The sequence below is a fragment of the Homalodisca vitripennis genome, chromosome 2 (genome assembly GCF_021130785.1).
Source record: "Homalodisca vitripennis isolate AUS2020 chromosome 2, UT_GWSS_2.1, whole genome shotgun sequence".
NCBI classification, from domain to species: Eukaryota; Metazoa; Arthropoda; class Insecta; order Hemiptera; family Cicadellidae; genus Homalodisca; species Homalodisca vitripennis.
Genome location: NC_060208.1, coordinates 233187587 through 233211662, shown reverse-complemented (window position 1 = coordinate 233211662; position 24076 = coordinate 233187587). Strand labels below are relative to the sequence as shown.

At 35.6% G+C, this 24076-nt stretch overlaps 2 protein-coding genes across 2 annotated transcripts in view; one reads left to right on the top strand and one right to left on the bottom strand.

Annotated features, from left to right (window-relative positions):
- Positions 1-24076, top strand: part of LOC124355494 (unconventional myosin-Ie-like) — a 211471-nt gene that overhangs the window by 158580 nt on the left and 28815 nt on the right. The window contains exons 11-12 of the mRNA XM_046806651.1: positions 21557-21727; positions 23699-23865. Coding sequence (XP_046662607.1) covers positions 21557-21727; positions 23699-23865 — 338 coding nt within the window. The remainder of the gene's footprint in view (positions 1-21556; positions 21728-23698; positions 23866-24076) is intronic.
- LOC124355496 lies at positions 179-11939 on the bottom strand. The gene is made up of 3 exons (XM_046806653.1): positions 11917-11939; positions 719-933; positions 179-633 (listed from the first exon to the last, which is right to left on the bottom strand). Exons 1-3 carry the CDS (start codon positions 11929-11931, stop codon positions 264-266), a joined length of 600 nt encoding a protein of 199 aa, XP_046662609.1. The 5' UTR covers positions 11932-11939; the 3' UTR covers positions 179-263.

Here is a 24076-nt window from a genome sequence, read left to right as displayed (position 1 = left end):
GAAAACTTGTGTTTCAGAGACAAGGGACTGGGAAACCAATCCTAGATAGCCCTGTAGATTGATCCGAACATCGAAGGCAATTATTCGACTGAATGTTTTATAAATTAAAATTAAACTTGGGAGGGTTCAAGCTTATTTATGAAAAGGAAGGGATTAACTATGTAACTATGCATTACATATGTATAAAATTTTTATTCAATTAAAAAAAGCTCTATATATGTCTAATTTGATTGCAACTTTTGTAATGTACATAGTTAAAGAGATCACACCGAGCCGTTGGATTGGACGGTGACAGCCAATTCTGGAGACGAAGTGCTCAAGATCTGCCCTCTGTCCAAAACTTGTCCTCTGTCCAAGACTTGCCCTCTATCCAAGATCTGCCCTCTGTCCAAGATCTGTCCTCTGTTCAAGATCTGCCCTCTATCCAAGAGTTGATCTCTGTCCAAGACATGTCCTCTGTCAATAAGGTGTCCCCGGTCCAGAGGACGCGCCGTAGTGGCCAGACCGACGTTCGAATTGTAACGAAGATCTTCGGGATACTGGCGGTAGATGTCGTTGTACCGACGATCTAGTCCGACCGGATACCTTCGGTAGTCATCGTACTGACTCGGGTATCTTCGGTAGTCGTCGTACCTGGAATAGAAAATAAAACAACTCGTAGTAAAGACTATTTCAACTTTATTATCCTATATTTAAAGACCACCGGTAGTACACGCACCTGTTGTCCAGCTGCTGACGGCGGTAGTCATAGTCCTGATAGGCGCCTCCCCTGGAGAGATAGTAGCCGTTGTCGCGCTGATCGTTGTAGGGGTCGTACACGCGTCCTCGGCGGTAGTCTCCTCTCAGCCCACGGGGAAGAAATAGCGGGTTTATGTAGCCGTTGAATACCTGACAGTAGCTCAGCCCCACCAGGACCGCCAGCGCCAACGTCACCTGGAAGAGAATTACAGTTGGTTTAAACTTTCTCCCATGAAGGGCATACGAACTTTAACATTGATCAAAGCTGGAGCTCAAAACGCTAGCAAGTTCAAATAGACTACAAATTAAGTGGTTCGAATCTGGGTAACAGTAATTTAGTAGCTTATAAAATTACATTTTGTTTAGAAACTAAGAGATTAAAGCAAAACATGATTTTAGGTAATGCTATTGCAACAGGTCTGATGAATTTACTCCAGTTCACCTTCCTTTTATTTACAGCATCTGGTATCTGATACTGTCTCAGACTTGACTCCTGGAATCTGGAGTCATGTTTTTGAGCTTCTTCGTCGCCGACTTTCTTTGGCTCTCTTCAGACGAACATGACTCCTGATTCCAGGAGTCATGCCTGAGGCACCATCAGATATCAGACTCTTTAAATAAAAGGATGGTGAATTGGAGTATGTTCAAATTGAATAAATCCTTCCTATCGTTTTATGTTATGTGTAGATCGGATAAATGAAAGTTCTATTTATCGGGGTTGGTTTTTGCGCGTGAAAGGATAAGAATATTCCATTCAAAATGCACTAGCCAGCCCATCAGTTGTTGGTGTCAGAATTTTATTTTCCCATGAAACTGTCTATCATTAGAACTGGGCCGCAGAATATCGTTATTACAAGCCTAGGCAGCCGTGTGAAGCTGGCGGCACCCATTTCAAATATTACTTCGTAAACAAATATTGTAATCGTTTGTTTAGCTATTTTCAAGATTTGCTTGACATTCATATGTGAAATATTAAAAATCAACATAAAAATGGGTTCAGTTAACTTTAAACTAGCGACACCCATCTAATAAAATTCGCCAAGAACTATAGAAATTTGACGATATGAAAGAAACTTTACTAGTAACCATGGTACTCTTTGGCTACCTATCAGACTCATCTCCAACACATATTATCTGGAAATATGTATTACAATGTCCAGGCGTACCAATGTTTGTAGTGGTCTAATGTTACGTACGAGACATGTTCAGAAAGTAAGTACAGTTTTTTTTTTTTTTTTTTTTTTTTTTTTTTTTTTTTTTTTTTTTTTTTTTTATAAGTAAAACAATTCTTTTTTCAACACAATTTTATTTCTACATGAAAGCCCACAACCTAAACTGTTTTTCGACATAGTTTCCATCGATGTTCAACACTTGCCGCAGATTCCAGCCAACGAGTGTACTACAGCGCAGCGCTGGTGCGGTTGGCGAGACAGGTGGCTGGTGACCCGACCCCCAGTGCCGGCCCAGAACATCGTGACCCCAGCCCGACATTGCGACATTCCGCCTTATATAATTGTTGCACTGTCACAACAGCCTTTCGGAAATCCAAATATTTATTGCTCGGCACCGAACGAATCGCGCCGAGGTTGCGCAAGACCTCTCGCTGTACTGCGGTACACGGTCGAGTTTACAGTAACGTAACAGAACCTTGTCTGTGCGTTGCTCCAGCGTGCACGATATTCTGTGTGATCATTGAACTACAAGGCAGTGAATGATTGGCTGACAATTAGTCCTTCTCTTCAACTACACGAATTTTTATAGCCGTTCAACTAAAACAACGGTGAGAACATAATACAATTATAAGTGAATAACAATGTCACACCCACACACCCACAGCTCGTTTCTGCTAACAAACAAGCACAACCGTTATTCCACCACACAGAATTTTTTTACATTTATTTATTCAGTATTTAGTATAGTATTTAAATTGGTTGCGGTAAATAGTACAATTAATTAGAAGTAAAACAACGGCTCTTGAACGTATGTTTATATATTCACTCGCAGACCATATACAAGGCCAGGGACGTAGCCAGCGAGGGAGTCCGAGGGGTTCGGAACCCCCCGCCATAATATTATTTATTATTATTTTAGTAAACGATTGTTATTATTATTGAAATAATTCAGTGTCACCGACACTTACTTCTGAAAGATTGTTCTTAACAAATAAACGGGTTAAAAACTTTTTAAGGAACAAAATGGGGCCTTACTCTCTGTCCACTACCGAAAATATCCGTTTTTCTGGACCCCCCAATTTTTTCCTGTCTACGTTCTTGTACAAGGCTACTGCACTTGGAGCCAAATTGTTTAAACTCGATGTAACGGCATGTAAACAAGCGTTGTATTAAGCGCGTTGCTCTTTAGTCTAGTATTCTATACTTTATTATTGTTATCCTAAATAATGTTATAAATACGAAAGTTCCTTTGTTTTTTCGCTTTCAGGCGTAAACTATTCAACCAATTGTACTGAAATTTTACATGGTCTTTATTTACGGTCCCTGGGATAAATATAGGCCTATTCTGTTTTCGAAAATCCCTCCAGGCTACGCCCCACTGGTCTTTAAAATAGCGAAATTCTCATATGGTCTCTAAAGTTGTGAAATACTAGTTAAAAGAGCAAGTCTAATGGATTCAACTGTTCTGTGTAAACATTGTTTATACGAAAACCAGGAAAAGATGTTAATGAGTTATGAAATAAAAGAATCCAACCAAAATCCGATAGCACCGCTTTAAAAGTCCAACGACCCCAGTTGGAGGAGCGTCTTTCGATCCTCTATTTCCTGTTGGTTTAGATAAGGAACGGGTCTTTGTCTTATCAGCTATTGATAACACTTCAGTCGCCACAGGACAACGTCGTTTATTGGACATGTCTGTAAATATTAGAAATTGATAATGTGTCAAAAGATGACGACAGTGTCTCAAGGGTGCTTCAAAATAATGAGATTACGTTCAGTAGTTTTGATTGTATTATTGAGATGGAAACAAAAACATATTGAATTAAGAAAAACATTTAACGTATTTACTAAAATTATGTACATAAAACGAGAACAAGACATGTCAAGTAAATACTTCATTAAAATAAAAAATAATGTTAACCGTTACTTAGAAAATCTTTATCCACGAAATGCCTACAGTTTACTATAAAAACATTATTAGGCGAGTGACTAAATATATATTAGATATTATACGAACTATGTAAATCACTTGGTATACAGTCCAGTGGGTAACCCAGAAACTGTGGTTTACTTGACTGTGGTTTTAGTTCCGCCGAAACAAAAACAAACAGTCCTAACTGTTACGCCATTGCTAGCGGTTGTTCTGCTCTTTACGAATTCTTGTCGGGCGTTTCCACACTGTTAAGTGAAGCTATGTACAGTGCTGTATGGACTAATTGCGAGAAGTGAACGGCACGGCTAGTAAGCCTTGGGCGCTAAACACACTCTCGATATGTGAGAGGCGTGTTCCTGGCTGATTGAGATGTTTGCTCGTTTGGCGGGCTGCTCAATGGTACCACGTATGGCCCACACAAATTGTGCGAGAAAGTCCAGTTTGGATAAATGTTGTTTACATTTTTACTTTGTCGCCCAGGACTAGCTTGAATAATAAAAGCGTGGAAATAATCTAGAGGATGCAATTGTGCGAGGTGAAATAACATATAGCAATCTTTCACACCTTTTAACAAGAAACTTGCAAGTCTTTGCATTCAATACTGGATTATATAAAGTGTCAATACTACCTGCGAGAAGTGGCATGTACTGTACAACTAAGTGAATTGACAGTATTTGTATTTGATAATATATTTCACGTTGATTATATTTTGGAGAGATAATTTGAATGTCTTGTAATCCGCATATATTATATTCTCGATAGTTACGTAATTTTATCATTGTGCTTTAAAGTCAAAACGTAGTTTCATAAACATTGTTCATTTCAAAAAGATTTTATTTCACGGCACTAATTAAATTCACAAGAGATTAATACAAAACAAAAACATCAAACAATACAAAACCATCAATCATGAAATATTTACAAACTTAAAAATAAGTAAATAATAATATAATCTTCCAACAAACAAAACGTAAACTTAACAATAAAAAAGAACTTGCGACAACAACAAAACTCAATAATTGTGAAATAAATTGGAACGTCCAATAGGCCAAAGTCCGATGAAGGATGCACGTGAGATAAAACTAACATAGTAAAAGAAAACTCGAAGAATTGAACCGTTACATAAATAATTTATTAACAAGAACTCCATACAAAATCTATAAAACAAGTCAAGATTGTAAAAATAAAAATTTAATGGTGTTAGATAATCTATTTTAACGGAAATACGATTTAAAAAAGTTTTTAGAGGCGTTATTCAGTGTAGATAATATTTAATTTTCGAAATTCCATTTGCTAACGTAATTTCACTGTAAATTAATCTGATACATAGATAAGTGCGTATTTTATGGCAAATGCGCATGCATGATTATTGTAATAATAGGTGAATAAGCTTGTCTGAAGTTTTTGACAATGGAAGGATTGTGAAGGAAACAGGATATTTCCGGAAATTTGCCATCGTTCATTCATAAAAAATATCAGTAACACTACGTTTCGAGATCTCCAACCTTATCTCTTCTTCAGGTTGACCTAGAACCTAGAATGAGCTAGCTAAGATCGACCTGATCTCTTAGCAGTAACTATTTTCATTAATTGGTATCGCATAGTAAAGAATGGGGTTCTAAAACTTTTGGATTTTTTGGAAAACTTCTTTATGGATCTTCCTGGATTCTGAACCATGGAGATTCCGGTCGTTACGATATTGGTAGGTTGCAGAATCCAGTTTTAATTCCATCCAGAGTCAAACTCAACATTTTCACAAGTTTAAGCTCTATACCATTTAGAGCTTAAGGCGGACTTTATGTGACTGTAAATTCTAGTCTCAAACTGTCCTTACAGTCCAGAGACGTCCCTAGCGTTGGTGGCGCCAGGGGCAAAAGTATTCTGCGCCCCTGACTCTGAAGCGCAACGGGGCAGCTTACTCCACCATTTCGAACGGCCGTGTCAGTCCCAATTTTTCATTCTATCCTAGCCTATTACAACTCTGCTTTATGGGGAGAAGAAAATCCACGTCATAAGAATATATGACACTCCTTAATAGTAAGCTTCATTATCCATAACGCAGACTTGTATTTCGGTCATCGCTCTAAAGCTTCGCATGAACATTCAGTTTGAAAAAGTAGCACATGATGATAATGCAAATAAAAAATAACGCACCTTTTTTAGCAACTGCTCATTTTTTACGTAAATATGGGAATACATAAATAAGCCTAATGGACTTAAAAAAAACAGTAATAGTTAAACAAAATTTAGCTATTTAACATAAAATTATTTTCAAGAAATAAAAAATGTAATTTAAATAAGGCATTTAAGGCAATTAATGATGTTTTAGATCGCGAGTTGCCTGATTTAAACCCTATATGCCGATTGGATATAATAAGGGCTTAAAACGGGAAATTAGTTATAACCCCCTTTACCGATCCCCTTTTTTAAGCCGTATTCTGTCCGTCCTCATGGGCCACTGGCCTGTGCGAGGATCTTATCAAACATAATAATGGGGAGAGTCGATACAGTTCAAGGTCGATGGTACTGATAAAAAATGCAACGATCACAGACAGGATTTGAACTTGCGCTATCTCTAACTCAGACCAAAGTTCATCCTCTTAGACCACTCGGCCACCAGCATTCCCAATAATACTTATTGGGTTGAAGATATTTCTATGATTGTATTTACTCGCAAAAGTCACGTATTTGATAAAAATCCTCTGTTTTTGCGTATCCTAATGGATGTTGACAAATTCGCCTAAGTACGCCGATTTGGATAAGTACCTAATGACCGTGTATACCTGTAGCACATAGTTAGCTGCTGCTAGACACGACTATATATGGCGGGACGTGACGGGCTGACAGATCGAGTAATGTTTCATCTCCGGCCTGACCGAGTGAGCGGCAGGCCTTGGGCTAGCGAGCGAACAACGTGCTACAGTGTTTAGGCGTGATTGACTTGTGCTCCATTACTTCGCAGCTGTTTGCTAAGCCGCATTTACTCGTCGTACAGCTGTGAGCACCTAAAGTACTGCAGTACAGTAGTGTTGCAACAAGCTACACAGCAGATGTCTTACTTAAGTTTTCTGCAATACCTGTAGTTACCGATAACAGTGTTGTCACTTATCTATGGGCTTGATACGCAATTTATATACCTCACATGCTGAGGTACAATTATGAGGTACGGGGTCTATGACAGCCGGACTGTACTCTGCAGAGAATGATAGTTTGAGTGGGTGGTGTCCTTCAGTGTCCTAGACTGTCTAGTTTGAGCTCCTTCAGTGTCGTAAACTGTCTACCAAGCCTAGGTCTGAGGAGAATGAATGAAAATACTTCTTTATTGAGGCGAAAGTTTAGATCTCATAAGTGGTCCATTCTTATATATTGACCTCACCTTGTATATATTATATATATATATATATATATATATTATATATATATATATATATATGTATATATACAAGGTGAGGTTAATTATTGAGCTATTATTCTTTGTTGTAAATATTTACACAAAGAATAATAGCTTCTATTTAATTATAGTTACATTATCCAATAATAAAAAGAAATATTTACACGTTTCGGAGGAATATATAACAAAACAGTTTTAGATATATGTTGCTATGCAAAAATATGCATAAAAATACACACGCGCGCGCGCACGCACTCACAGATATTACTCCAGATCACGATTGCCGTCTTCCAGTAGGCCTACCTCCACGGCAGTCAACCGTTCCAATAAAAATGATCTTTCAGCGCCATCTCAAAACCTATGAGAGGTATTCGCGCTCTCACTGATCCGTATGGTTACTGTGTCAAGTTTATTTTCCATTGCATCTCGGCAGGAGACAGACTATCCCAACATGTTGTTTTCTCTCTACCATGAATAAACTATAAATCAATAAATAGCGCAAAATACTTATTATTTTCAAGGCGTGGCGAGAGGAGGAAGTACGGAATATTCCTTAAGTAAGAGAAGTTTAGGAGGACCTTCTCAAGGAAACGTTTTGAATCCAATTAAAGATATGGTAAAATCTGTGCTTTTTCAGTGAATACATAAAAGTTCAAGAGTATTCAAGTGGCATCTTGAAATATTAGATGAAAAAGAAGGAATTTATGCCATATTCGTAATTAATAATTTCGGCTCAAAAGTTTTGGGAAGTTTATAAATCTTCTTCCTCTTGGCTGTTTACTCCTTTGACAATCAATTGCATGGAGGTCTCCAGATTCTTGGCGTGCAAAACAAACACGATTAACAAAACTTTATATACACCTGACTGCATCTAATTGACTGAGAACCACTTTTACTCTGACTGCAATTCAACAGATTCTCTTTGTTGTAATTAAAAATAAATAGACACAGTTATACATATAGTACTGCATGGTACAAACAAATACTTATTAAATGTTAAATAGTTTTTAGAGTCCTATTGTCTCCGGTACAATGCGTTTCAAAAGGAAACTTTATTTTCGAGCGTTCAATGCCAAAGCGTAATCAAATAACATAAAGGTACACCGATACTTATGTACACGTAGCTTAGGTTTGTATTTCAATACTATTTTTTACTTCTTGTACATGACATTATATTGAAAATAGAGACATTTTTCAAGTTTTTTTTCGTATTTTAAGGTAGTGATAACGCTTAATATATTGAAGCTATACTTTATATAACGTTAGTTGTTTATTTTGATCCGATAAATCAAAACTGTTCGTGATTAGATACACAGCTCTTTGCACTTCTATCCAACTTAAAGATATAAAATAAAAAAGAAAAAAACACTGAAAGTAACCGAGCAAGGTAGGGCTAATATTTTTTTTATTTGTTATTTATTTCAACCCGATAAATTGTCTAACGAAGCCTGCAAGAGTAATTTGTGAACACTCAGAATGGTACCGTTACAATTTATTTGCGATTTCAGTTTTGATACAAGTTGTACAGTTAATTAATTATGCTTTGATCCTCTGTAAATGTAAGCCTATTTCTAAATGTTTTTCACTGAAAATTATGTGTATACAATGTTAATAGTTCAAAGAAGATATTAAATGTTTTTGTTTGAAGTGCTGATGTTCCGATAGTCTTTTTACGAGTAATTGGGGGAGAAATATATATTTTTGCGCTAATATTGGAATGTGACCTTGCCCCCAAGTATAACTCGCATTATGAATGATTTATCGTAGTTTTTTTCCTTACCTTGCACCTAATGAGTCTTAACTTGCTGAAAGTAAATAAAACAACCCATGTAATAACATTATTAGGGACGGATTTTCGAAAATGACCTTGCTTTGTAAAACATGTTGGAACACGTTGTTTATAAACTTCAGTTGTAATTACTCAACTCATGGAAAATTAATTACCTCCTTACGATAAAATAACTAAACTAATACAGTATTATAAGTACTGTCGGTGGGCCAGGAGAACAGTCCTAAGGTTTTTTCTCTGAATGTTTTCTATAATGGATTATAGTTTTATATCACGTTTTGTTTCGTTAATTTGTAATTTAATAATTTGCGAACGTAAAGTTTGTCGCACTGCTAGTGCCTGCAATACTCTAGACACCACAGGTAATACATTTGTGCATATTGGGCCCCGGCAAAGTTTCTTCTTCTTCTTCTTCAATGAAATGTCGATCATTAGTGTTGTCTTCATTAACACTTTCCCCCGTCTCCCAGACCTTTGCTATTATTATACTTAAGGTTTACTGGAACCAGAAAAATTATATATAATAGTGAAAGATATTTTTACAAACAATTTATTAAGGAAATAAAAGGTTTGTTCCTTTGTTGAGTAGTGAATTTTGACTATTACAAACCACCGACTTTTTGATTAGTTTTTCAAGATAAATTAGCGGTTTTATAGTTTGCGTACACTGCAACTAGTTTATTGACGACATAACGTTCTGGTTGAAGTCTATAGTAGTACCCTTCAATAAGTTGGCTGCTACTTCTAGACAGACGTGGTTTTATATTGCCTAGTGTGTAAGGCGTCAAGTGACTGGAGACAACTATGTTTGAGTAACCGTAGATTTTTGTCAAAATCTTTATTTTACTCTCGTGATACACAGTCAAATCTACAAAGCTGTATGGATTTAGACTTACTAGTTCAAAGGCGGTTTTAATCTTTGAAGTAAAATTTTCATAACAGTACGCATATTGGATATTAATATTATTTATGAAAGTATATGTTTATTTTATTGCAAAATGTAAAACATATTTCTTCACTGTGCTTACGTTAGTGACAAATGCTTCACATATTTTAAGTTGATTTTCAGTATGAGAAGGTAAAAATTTTTTTTACAAAAAACATCTATTTAGTAACAAAACTAAGTCTTCGTGTTTAATAATCTTTATTGTATTGTATATAATAATAAGGTTGTATTGGTTCTTGTAATAATGCTATCCTGTATGACCAGCTATTCTTATTAGTGTTAGTAATGGAGTGTACAAGTCCTGGAGTATTTGATTCAACCCTATGCCTATAACAGATGAGCTGTTATGAATATTTTTAAGATTAAGAAGTATATTATATCTTGTAATTATTGTTATAATGTTTATACTCGTACTAAATCATAAATATGTCTAAATTAATGGGATGTACTGAAGGGAATATTGCAAATCCTGATAGTACATTATTAAAGAGGAGGTACAGTACCTCCAAAATCTAAGTTTGTAACCAGTAACCTCTATATTTGTGGTATATAATTTAACAACGTATTAAGTAACTAAGCACTCTAGTGAAAATTATCCTTATTTATTTTTATAGCCAATATTCACGATCAGAAATTTTATTTTCTCTCTGAAAATGTGCCTAAGTCCAACTTATACATTCGAATATAGTAAAGTATGATAAAAAAGAGTAAAAGTTTCAGAAATATAAAAACAAGTGTTTGAAAATTTTAAAATTACCAACGGAAATGTGGAAATCCAGTTTTGGAGTGTCTTTTGGAATGCGAATATTGTAAATGGGGGTTGGAATTGTTCAGTATCAAAAACATATGTGAGTCATTTAAGGATTTCTCTGGTTTTGTATATGAAATCCAATATTTTCGTTTTTGATTTAAACATGTTTATGCATTACTGTGTTCTTAGATTTGAATCGGATGTTATTTTAACAATTATTAAGTAACAACAACATAATACAAACATAAAATTGATGTGCATACATAAAACTTACAGCATAAAAATACGAAAAAAGTGCACATTGTAAAATTAAATTAATTATTAACTATTAAATTTCAGTTCATTAAAAAAATTAATAACTTCTTTTAACAAAATGAGTTGTATTTGTTTAATTTTTAGTGTGTCTGTTTATTCAGATGTTTATAAAAAATTAAAGGTAGTAAAAATAAGTTTTTCTTAGAGAATATGATTGGTTATTAATGTATTTTGCCTGCCAAGAATTTCTGGTTTGTCGAAATGAACCAGCTGTTTGAAATCTAATGAAAATAATTTTTGATATTTTATATAGTAGCGTTTTGAATTAAAAGGAGGCAATGATCACAATGTCCAGCACAAAATAAAAACTTCTATTGACTATTTTAATTCTATTTAAAATCTTTTGAGAAGTATTCAAGCCACAAATACACTGAATTCGGAGATTTTTTTCTAATATAAGGCAACCAGGGAGTCCTTTCCAAATGAGCAAGATATTCTACATACTACAGTTTCTATTACTACAGTTCCTACATACTCCAGATCATATTACTACAGTTCTTTACATTTCTACAAAACTCTTTTCGCCTGGTTTGTGAAGCTGATTAAAAAACTAATCAACGATATAAAATAATTAAGAATAAATGGAATTCGTCAAATTTGAAGAACATCGGTAGGAAATGTGGCTGGTCTCTTGAGCATACGCATGCTTACAAGTGGTTACATCATACAAATATGACGTTTTGATAATAAAATACTCGTAAAACAAATTATGGTGCCTTGGATCGGTATATAGGCTATACTCCTAAGAAAGATGACTACAATAGCCATTCAATCTATAGAAATGTATAAGTAAAAATTCAAAATATATATAACTACACGATTTAATTTTTTGATTATAAAACAACGCACACAACAATAAGATCGAAGCTGTGATATCTTACCTGTAGAGTTGTCATGATCGATTGGATACAGAACGCACGGACAGGCGGACACAGTTTATATGTGAGGTCTGGGGACCTTGGAGAGCTATCATTATCAGGGGAGCTCACTGTATCCACCGGCCACTTGCGACACCTGACACGGCCAGTGTTGTGGTCAGTTCTCTGAGCAGTATTGGGCAGTTCCTATAACTTTGGTACACAATTTATATGTAAGGTCTGGGCACCATGGCGAACCATCATTATCTGGGGTTTTCATTGTGTCTGCCGGCCAATTTCGAATACTGATTTGTTCAATGTATCGGTCAGTCCTCTGGAAGAACTGAAGGTGAGTCACGAACACGAACAACAAACGCCAATCCCTACACAACGAGTTGGCCGTTGAGATAGGGTCAATTTGTTATGTTTTGACTTTAGACTATAACAAGTGTGAGATGTGTCATGCCGCTGCACACCTATTGGAAACATTGCTGACACAATTGAATTCTTGAAACATTTCGACCTTGCTGTCGAGTTTTCGGTGAACAGTTTTGGACTGAATATGGCTCGCCAATCGTCCTATGCATCATGTTTCAAGTCTATAGGATCTTTCTATCAGTTATCATCGCAATACGGGCAGACGGATAGACAGACGGACTGCCCCGTGACCTTTAGATCCCAAAATAAATGGAGTTCTTCCTTGAACCAAAAGAAACCGGTGTACCAACGTTTCAAGTCTATAGGATCTTTCCATCAATAACCATCGAACCATCGCAATACGGGCAGATGGATAGACAGACGGACTGCCCCATGACCTTTTGATCCCAAAATAAATGGAGTTCTTCCTTGAACCAAAAGAAACCGGTGTACCAACGTTTCAAGTCTATAGGATCTTTCCATCAATAACCATCGCAATACGGGCAGACGGATAGACAGACGGACTGCCCCATGACCTTTTGATCCCAAAATAAATGGAGTTCTTCCTTGAACCAAAAGAAACCGGTGTACCAACGTTTCAAGTCTATAGGATCTTTCCATCAATAACCATCGCAATACGGGCAGACGGATAGACAGACGGACTGCCCCATGACCTTTTGATCCCAAAATAAATGGAGTTCTTCCTTGAACCAAAAGAAAACCGGTGTACCAACGTTTCAAGTCTATAGGATCTTTCCATCAATAACCATCGCAATACGGGCAGACGGATAGACAGACGGACTGCCCCATGACCTTTTGATCCCAAAATAAATGGAGTTCTTCCTTGAACCAAAAGAAACCGGTGTGTACCAACGTTTCAAGTCTATAGGATCTTTCCATCAATAACCATCGCAATACGGGCAGACGGATAGACAGACGGACTGGCCCATGACCTTTTGATCCCAAAATAAATGGAGTTCTTCCTTGAACCAAAAGAAACCGGTGTACCAACGTTTCAAGTCTATAGGATCTTTCCATCAATAACCATCGCAATACGGGCAGATGGATAGACAGACGGACTGCCCCGTGACCTTTTGATCCCAAAATAAATAGAGTTCTTCCTTGAACCAAAAGAAACCGGTGTACCAACGTTTCAAGTCTATAGGATCTTTCCATCAATAACCATCGCAATACGGGCAGACGGATAGACAGACGGACTGCCCCATGACCTTTTGATCCCAAAATAAATGGAGTTCTTCCTTGAACCAAAAGAAACCGGTGTGTACCAACGTTTCAAGTCTATAGGATCTTTCCATCAATAACCATCGCAATACGGGCAGACGGATAGACAGACGGACTGCCCCATGACCTTTTGATCCCAAAATAAATGGAGTTCTTCCTTGAACCAAAAGAAACCGGTGTACCAACGTTTCAAGTCTATAGGATCTTTCCATCAATAACCATCGCAATACGGGCAGATGGATAGACAGACGGACTGCCCCGTGACCTTTTGATCCCAAAATAAATGGAGTTCTTCCTTGAACCAAAAGAAACCGGTGTACCAACGTTTCAAGTCTATAGGATCTTTCCATCAATAACCATCGAACCATCGCAATACGGGCAGATGGATAGACAGACGGACTGCCCCATGACCTTTTGATCCCAAAATAAATGGAGTTCTTCCTTGAACCAAAAGAAACCGGTGTACCAACGTTTCAAGTCTATAGGATCTTTCCATCAATAACCATCGCAATACGGGCAGATGGATAGACAGACGGACTGCCCCATGACCTTTTGATCCCAAAATAAATGGAGTTCTTCCTTGAACCAAAAGAAACCGGTGTACCAACGTTTCAAGTCTATAGGATCTTTCCATCAATAACCATCGAACCATCGCAATACGGGCAGATTGAAAAACAGACGGAATGCCCCACTACCTTTTTATCCCAAAATAAATTGTGTTCTTCCTTGAACCAAAAGAAACCGGTGTACCAACGTTTCAAGTATATAGGAGCTTTCTATCAGTTATCATCGCAATACGGGCAGATGGAAAAACAGACGGACTGCCCCACTACCTTTTTATCCCAAAATAAATTGTGTTCTTCTTTGAACCAAGTTTCAGTCTGTAGGTCTAGGATCTTTCAGTGAAGAGTGGATGCAGACGGACGGACAATCGGACCGACTGACGGACAAGGATAGTCCAGGAGGGAACGCCACCAGAACGCTCACTGGCGTGATTCATCCAGTAATTGGAACGCAATATGACTAAGGGCATTTATATTGGCTCTTTACAGTTTATTGTAAGCGAACCTGATAACCACGACGAGCCGAAGATATGTAGTAAAATGCTTGGACATACTGAAACCTACCAAGATCTTACTAAATAAAGTTGCACGCATCAATTCAACACCAGAAATGTAGGAAACTTTGTTCTGCCAGCTTACAGAACTATAGTTGAAAGTCACCCAACATATGAAGGGATGAGATACTCGTCATGCCACCGAACCTACACGCTCTAAGACCGTTAAATTATATCACGGAAATGCGCGCCAAACGAGGTTTGATACTCAAATAAGTTGTATTCTTAGAAAGACGTATAAGAATAACCAGTTTATTATCATTTTGATATTTTTGTGTGTTTTATAATCGAATTACCTGAAATGTAACATTTCAAATTATAATGTGATTCATGTAATATTTTATATTTTACAAAATAATGTTTCTACAGCGATTTTAAGTATCGAAAGCCATTATTTTGTATACATATTTAGAACAAAACGAAAGCTTTACACTTTTAGTGTGCATTTTGTGGATTTGAAATACATCCGACTATAACAGGGCTATACGCCGAGGGCCAAAATCTAAGTTAGTCTTATTAGGATAATTTTGTTAAGTTTAAAACAGACTGTTATAACAATGCACTGACTAACTTAATATCAGCTGATTGGTTATAACGGATGTATTTATAAAATATACTTGAATGATTTTACAGTAGTACAAACTTCAACGTTAATTTGAGTTTGATACTTGATGAGTTAATTTGGATTGTATGACACAACCCATTGATTGTCAACTGTTCATCCAGAGACATCTTACGTCTTACCTTCTACTCTACTTCGCGTCCGTGTGGATTTGTGTGAGGGGGGGGTGGTTCTCTCGTTCTTAATAAATTATAACTTTTTTATTATTGACTCAATAATACTCTTTCATTATGTAGGCATGTGCGAGTTCCTGGCCGATATTGACACCTCCCATGTATGATCAACGTTTTTTCGTGCTAGTTAATGCTACAAATAAATTTAGAGAAAGTAATACTAAAATTAATATAAAATGTAAGTACAGTAAAAATAAAAAATGTATATTATTTTAATAATTCAATAAACGACCAGACAAAGAATACGATTTAGGCTATTACACAATAACTGTTAAGGAATGGTAATGTGACATTTAAGAATAGTGGATATGCAGTTCTCATAATGATTGGTCTCAGTCGACCTTGTACTTGATGGTCGATCAGCGGAACTGGACAAAGATAATGACGTTCGCTAGTGAGTGGGCCATTAGGCAACTGTTGTGTGGCTGTGATATGGTTTCACTGTATCTGTTAGTCTTCACTCTGAACTGTATTTGGCATATGTCATTTGATATATCTAAGATAATGACGTTCACTAGTGAGTGGGTTATTAGGCAACTGTTGTGTGGCTGTGATATGGTTTCACTGTATCTGTTAGTCTTCACTCTGAACTGTATTTGGCATATGTCATTTGATATATCTAAGATAATGACGTTCACTAGTGAGTGGGTTATTAGGCAACTGTTGTGTGGCTGTGATATGGTTTCACTGTATCTGTTAGTCTTCACTCTGAACTGTATTTGGCATATGTCATTTGATATATCTAAGATAATGACGTTCACTAGTGAGTGGGTTATTAGGCAACTGTTGTGTGGCTGTGATATGGTTTCACTGTATCTGTTAGTCTTCACTCTGAACTGTATTTGGCATATGTCATTTGATATATCTAAGATAATGACGTTCACTAGTGAGTGGGTTATTAGGTAACTGTTGTGTGGCTGTGATATGGTTTCACTGTATCTGTTAGTCTTCACTCTGAACTGTATTTGGCATATGTCATTTGATATATCTAAGATAATGACGTTCACTAGTGAGTGGGTTATTAGGTAACTGTTGTGTGGCTGTGATATGGTTTCACTGTATCTGTTAGTCTTCACTCTGAACTGTATTTGGCATATGTCATTTGATATATCTAAGATAATGACGTTCACTAGTGAGTGGGTTATTAGGTAACTGTTGTGTGGCTGTGATATGGTTTCACTGTATCTGTTAGTCTTCACTCTGAACTGTATTTGGCATATGTCATTTGATATATCTAAGATAATGACGTTCACTAGTGAGTGGGTTATTAGGTAACTGTTGTGTGGCTGTGATATGGTTTCACTGTATCTGTTAGTCTTCACTCTGAACTGTATTTGGCATATGTCATTTGATATATCTAAGATAATGACGTTCACTAGTGAGTGGGTTATTAGGTAACTGTTGTGTGGCTGTGATATGGTTTCACTGTATCTGTTAGTCTTCACTCTGAACTGTATTTGGCATATGTCATTTGATATATCTAAGATAATGACGTTCACTAGTGAGTGGGTTATTAGGTAACTGTTGTGTGGCTGTGATATGGTCTCACTGTATCTGTTAGTCTTCACTCTGAACTGTATTTGGCATATGTCATTTGATATATCTAAGATAATGACGTTCACTAGTGAGTGGACCATTAGGTAACTGTTGTGTGACTGTGATATGGTTTCACTGTATCTGTTAGTCTTCACTCTGAACTGTATTTGGCATATGTCATTTGATATATCTAAGATAATGACGTTCACTAGTGAGTGGGTTATTAGGTAACTGTTGTGTGGCTGTGATATGGTTTCACTGTATCTGTTAGTCTTCACTCTGAACTGTATTTGGCATATGTCATTTGATATATCTAAGATAATGACGTTCACTAGTGAGTGGGTTATTAGGTAACTGTTGTGTGGCTGTGATATGGTTTCACTGTATCTGTTAGTCTTCACTCTGAACTGTATTTGGCATATGTCATTTGATATATCTAAGATAATGACGTTCACTAGTGAGTGGGTTATTAGGTAACTGTTGTGTGGCTGTGATATGGTTTCACTGTATCTGTTAGTCTTCACTCTGAACTGTATTTGGCATATGTCATTTGATATATCTAAGATAATGACGTTCACTAGTGAGTGGGTTATTAGGTAACTGTTGTGTGGCTGTGATATGGTTTCACTGTATCTGTTAGTCTTCACTCTGAACTGTATTTGGCATATGTCATTTGATATATCTAAGATAATGACGTTCACTAGTGAGTGGGTTATTAGGTAACTGTTGTGTGGCTGTGATATGGTTTCACTGTATCTGTTAGTCTTCACTCTGAACTGTATTTGGCATATGTCATTTGATATATCTAAGATAATGACGTTCACTAGTGAGTGGGTTATTAGGTAACTGTTGTGTGGCTGTGATATGGTTTCACTGTATCTGTTAGTCTTCACTCTGAACTGTATTTGGCATATGTCATTTGATATATCTAAGATAATGACGTTCACTAGTGAGTGGGTTATTAGGTAACTGTTGTGTGGCTGTGATATGGTTTCACTGTATCTGTTAGTCTTCACTCTGAACTGTATTTGGCATATGTCATTTGATATATCTAAGATAATGACGTTCACTAGTGAGTGGGTTATTAGGTAACTGTTGTGTGGCTGTGATATGGTTTCACTGTATCTGTTAGTCTTCACTCTGAACTGTATTTGGCATATGTCATTTGATATATCTAAGATAATGACGTTCACTAGTGAGTGGGTTATTAGGCAACTGTTGTGTGGCTGTGATATGGTTTCACTGTATCTGTTAGTCTTCACTCTGAACTGTATTTGGCATATGTCATTTGATATATCTAAGATAATGACGTTCACTAGTGAGTGGGTTATTAGGTAACTGTTGTGTGGCTGTGATATGGTTTCACTGTATCTGTTAGTCTTCACTCTGAACTGTATTTGGCATATGTCATTTGATATATCTAAGATAATGACGTTCACTAGTGAGTGGGTTATTAGGTAACTGTTGTGTGGCTGTGATATGGTTTCACTGTATCTGTTAGTCTTCACTCTGAACTGTATTTGGCATATGTCATTTGATATATCTAAGATAATGACGTTCACTAGTGAGTGGGTTATTAGGTAACTGTTGTGTGGCTGTGATATGGTTTCACTGTATCTGTTAGTCTTCACTCTGAACTGTATTTGGCATATGTCATTTGATATATCTAAGATAATGACGTTCACTAGTGAGTGGGTTATTAGGTAACTGTTGTGTGGCTGTGATATGGTTTCACTGTATCTGTTAGTCTTCACTCTGAACTGTATTTGGCATATGTCATTTGATATATCTAAGATAATGACGTTCACTAGTGAGTGGGTTATTAGGTAACTGTTGTGTGGCTGTGATATGGTTTCACTGTATCTGTTAGTCTTCACTCTGAACTGTATTTGGCATATGTCATTTGATATATCTAAGATAATGACGTTCACTAGTGAGTGGGTTATTAGGTAACTGTTGTGTGGCTGTGATATGGTTTCACTGTATCTGTTAGTCTTCACTCTGAACTGTATTTGGCATATGTCATTTGATATATCTAAGATAATGACGTTCACTAGTGAGTGGGTTATTAGGTAACTGTTGTGTGGCTGTGATATGGTTTCACTGTATCTGTTAGTCTTCACTCTGAACTGTATTTGGCATATGTCATTTGATATATCTAAGATAATGACGTTCACTAGTGAGTGGGTTATTAGGTAACTGTTGTGTGGCTGTGATATGGTTTCACTGTATCTGTTAGTCTTCACTCTGAACTGTATTTGGCATATGTCATTTGATATATCTAAGATAATGACGTTCACTAGTGAGTGGGTTATTAGGTAACTGTTGTGTGGCTGTGATATGGTTTCACTGTATCTGTTAGTCTTCACTCTGAACTGTATTTGGCATATGTCATTTGATATATCTAAGATAATGACGTTCACTAGTGAGTGGACCATTAGGTAACTGTTGTGTGGCTGTGATATGGTTTCACTGTATCTGTTAGTCTTCACTCTGAACTGTATTTGGCATATGTCATTTGATATATCTAAGATAATGACGTTCACTAGTGAGTGGGTTATTAGGTAACTGTTGTGTGGCTGTGATATGGTTTCACTGTATCTGTTAGTCTTCACTCTGAACTGTATTTGGCATATGTCATTTGATATATCTAAGATAATGACGTTCACTAGTGAGTGGGTTATTAGGTAACTGTTGTGTGGCTGTGATATGGTTTCACTGTATCTGTTAGTCTTCACTCTGAACTGTATTTGGCATATGTCATTTGATATATCTAAGATAATGACGTTCACTAGTGAGTGGGTTATTAGGTAACTGTTGTGTGGCTGTGATATGGTTTCACTGTATCTGTTAGTCTTCACTCTGAACTGTATTTGGCATATGTCATTTGATATATCTAAGATAATGACGTTCACTAGTGAGTGGGTTATTAGGTAACTGTTGTGTGGCTGTGATATGGTTTCACTGTATCTGTTAGTCTTCACTCTGAACTGTATTTGGCATATATCATTTGATATATCTAAGATAATGACGTTCACTAGTGAGTGGGTTATTAGGTAACTGTTGTGTGGCTGTGATATGGTTTCACTGTATCTGTTAGTCTTCACTCTGAACTGTATTTGGCATATATCATTTGATATATCTAAGATAATGACGTTCACTAGTGAGTGGGTTATTAGGCAACTGTTGTGTGGTTGTGATATGGTTTCACTGTATCTGTTAGTCTTCACTCTGAACTGTATTTGGCATATGTCATTTGATATATCTAAGATAATGACGTTCACTAGTGAGTGGACTATTAGTCAACGTAAATGGATAAGGTGATATAAAGAGACTTAGACACAAAAGCATTTTCAAAAAGAGTGAGATGTCTTGCACAACTCTGTAAATTTGGGATTTTGTCTGATAAAAAAAATGTTGTAAAAAACTTTATATCACCTATATATTATAACAGTTTGTAAACGGTACTTGGCGATTTGACATACGTTTTATAAAAATGTATGAACAAATATTTTAACAATTTCATTCCATAACAATTAACGTTAAATATATTTTTTGCACTAAATGAACATTTTAAATATTTAAAATGTAATCAAATATTATTATATATATATCATGTATGAACAGAGATATAAGAAAATATGAATTTGTTGTTCATATTTTTTAGATAACATTTGGAAAAATACGAGGAACGCTCTGAAAGATTTAGGTACTGGCTGACAGTGAATACTGCAATAATCTTGCATATTCATCTTCATTTTTATCTTATTGTCCAGCGCCTATCATTACCTGAAAACTTGTTGGGTTTATCACGGAGCAGTTGAGTGCATTTTCGGGCTATGAAAGTAGGTTAGTCTCAAGAGGAGTGAGTCAAACGTCTCTAAATTGGCTTTGGTTCTAAAGCACCATGCTGTGCTATTTTTTTAGGTGGTATCCAAAGGGGCCGTAATTTGCTTTTAGACGACGAAGGTCAGGAAGGTCGCATTCCGCTGTCACTCAAGAAAACGTTGATAGGTTGCGCGCTTTGATCCAAGAGTACAGAGTCTGACTTATTTAATGATAGAAGCTTCACTAGGAATTAGATTCGCATCAGTGTGAATAATGCACAAAGCTTTAAAAGCCAAAAAAAATGCACAGGATCCAATTATTTAGTAATTTGTATAAAAATCCATCAATGCATAAACATACATGATCACTTAATTGGTGTGCTTGCACAAGTCACGAGCAACAAACATGTTGAAAGTTATTAGCTATTTGAAATGGAGAAATGAATTAAAGTTAAATGAGTTAAAAATTACATTGAAGTAACTTTCAATGTTGTGTTCAGTAAAACTAAAGGTTACTCTATTTAAAAAGTTGAATATGGCACAACACATTGAAAATCATATTCTAAATGTTGACTAATGTAATGAAAAATTAATTTTAAAACATTGCCTAATCAGTTTAAATATATTTATTTATAATTTTGTTTTAGTTTAGAGGTGTTAGAAAATTATTTATTATAATTTAAACAAATCAGTTTAACTATAAAATAGTAATTAAAAACGTTGATTGCAGGAAGAGTATGTGGCAGAGAACATCAAGTGGACACCGATAGAGTACTTCAATAATCAAGTGGTGGTGGAACTGATGGAGGATCGCAACCCTCCGGGGGTGTTCTGTGTGCTGGACGATGTGTGCGCTACTCAGCACGCTGTCAACCGTGGTGTCGACATAGACTTCCAAAAGGTTGGTTACCTGTAACACAGGGCTTGGTCATGAAGGTCAATTATACAACTGTATATAGGTGACAATATGTAGGAGTGTTGCAATTTTCCCTACTATAATAAACCTGCAACAATTCTTGAAGTGTCCTTTTATCTTCAAAAAAATATACATATTCATATTGTAACTTTTCTTATTTAATACTACAAAATTCATAACAAAAATATTCATGTTGCTGAAAATACATTTATTCAAAAATATTTTACAAGTAGTGTAATACTTTTGTTATTAAAATACAATTTTTTTTGGTTATGCAAATATAAAAATATCATACAAGATCAAAATAACTCTTTAACTGGGTATCTTCCAGCTTTTGTTTCATGAATTTGTTCTGTACAAAGACTAAACCTCATCTAACATAAATCAAGATACGGGTTATTATGGGTGTATGGTAAAAATATACACTTAATTTTTAATTTATAAGGATTCATTTCCAAAAACATAATTTATTAAAAAGAATGAAAATTTTAAGCAGTTAACCCTTTGACTGATACGCAACAATATATCGTTGTGAGTGAATTTACCGAAAAGTGATACACAACGATATATCGTTGTTGATGTTTCGGGCGAAAATTGATGTGCAACGATATATCGTTGTTGCATCATAAATTTATTATAGTAAGTTTATAACTTATTATTAATAACTATACTATACTATAACTAACTTAATAACTTATTATTATAATATTTATAATAATAAATTAAATACAACACAAGGCCAACTGAAGAGGGCTGAGTTCATGAAAGAAGTGATAGGAGATCTTTCTTCGGAATGGCTTGCAAGTAAGCAAATCCCGCAAAATCTCCGGGGTGGTGGTGATGGTCCATCAGTTGGTTTCGGACTCAGGAAATTACCTGAGAAGAAGGAAAAACTGTGCCGAACCTGTTCAGGTGACAATCATGCTGAAGGAAAGAAGCGGAAGTCTCGGACAGTGTGTGTAAGGTGTGGTCTTGGTGTACATGCTGAATGCCTCGGCAAGCATTTTTTCCACTGAAATTATAAAAACTAAAAAACTGTAAATATTGTAAATAATAACTTTTTTTATTAGTGTTGTGTTTTGACAATAAAGTGTATTTTTAAGACAGGATTCACAAACAAATTTAATTAATATAGAACATTCAATGTGTTTGACTCCAGATTTCCAAACAGATTGCCTCAAATTCACGTAAGTAAATTTTTATTATTTTACCAATAAATCATGCATTTTTTAACTTATATGCTTCAAATTTTCTGAAATTGGTGACAATAATACGTACTTTTAGAATAAATTACTGTCAATAAGAAATTTCAAAAAATTATTTTAGTTTACTACTGACAAAGTAAGAAAAAAATTTTTTTTTTTAATAAATAAAAACAAAAAAAAATATTTTTAAGTAATTTTTTGGCTTTTTTATATTTTTTTCCTAATAGGACATTTAAATGTCTAAAGAACAAAACTACTTTCAAGTTTCTATTATATTACATAATAAAGCTACAAATTATCTAGTAAAACACTACAAAAAAGCTAATTTTAGCCTATCAATTAAGGGGATAACCCTGTTAAAAATCATATCAATTTTGGAAAAAAAATAAAAAAATTGTTGATCAGTCAAAGGGTTAAAGTGAGAATTGATTAAATCCTTTTGAAAGAAAAACCAAGTATATTGTATGATATTTAATATATATGACCAGAATATTTCTGGTTTACTGTAATTGTTTTTTTACTAAAAGGACATTTTCAATAATTGCCAACAAAACACTTTATAGTATAATTATGTGTTTACAAGTAATTGGGTATAAAATCTATGTAGGCATAAACAGTAAATGGCAAAACGGAGGTGAATGATGCAGTTCTTAAATATATTGTAAAATTCCTCAATTTTAAAATGTTAGAAATAAATAAGAAATATATTCAAACAACTGTGTTTCACTATTTACTTGAAACTTTGTTGCAGAAACTCAACAATGCAGTGAACACCCACGACCATTTTTCGCTAACGAGAGAAGGCTTTGTGATCCGCCACTATGCCGGCAATGTGTCGTACACTGTAGAGGGCTTCTGTGACCGCAATCGTGATGTGCTCTTTCTGGACCTCATTCAGCTCATGCAGTCAAGCAACAAGTGTGTACCCATCATACTTATTATACCTTAAATATTAATGGTACTCGGGAATTTTAATAATGGGTCTAAAAACAAATTTAACATATGGTGTAGAGAACTGGCTCACTGCCCACAACTTGATTCTATATTGATGATAAGTAATATTTAGCCTCAGAGAAGATCCTAATAGAACTCAAAAAGAAGACATATTTCCAAAATTTTTAGGTTTGAC

What these genes read in the sequence shown, in the direction of transcription:
- LOC124355496 (XM_046806653.1), bottom strand. An exon ending in CGTCAGCAGCTGGACAACAG is followed by an intron (nt 634 to 718) that starts GTGCGTGTACTA and finishes TTTCTATTCCAG; the next exon opens with GTACGACGACTACCGAAGAT.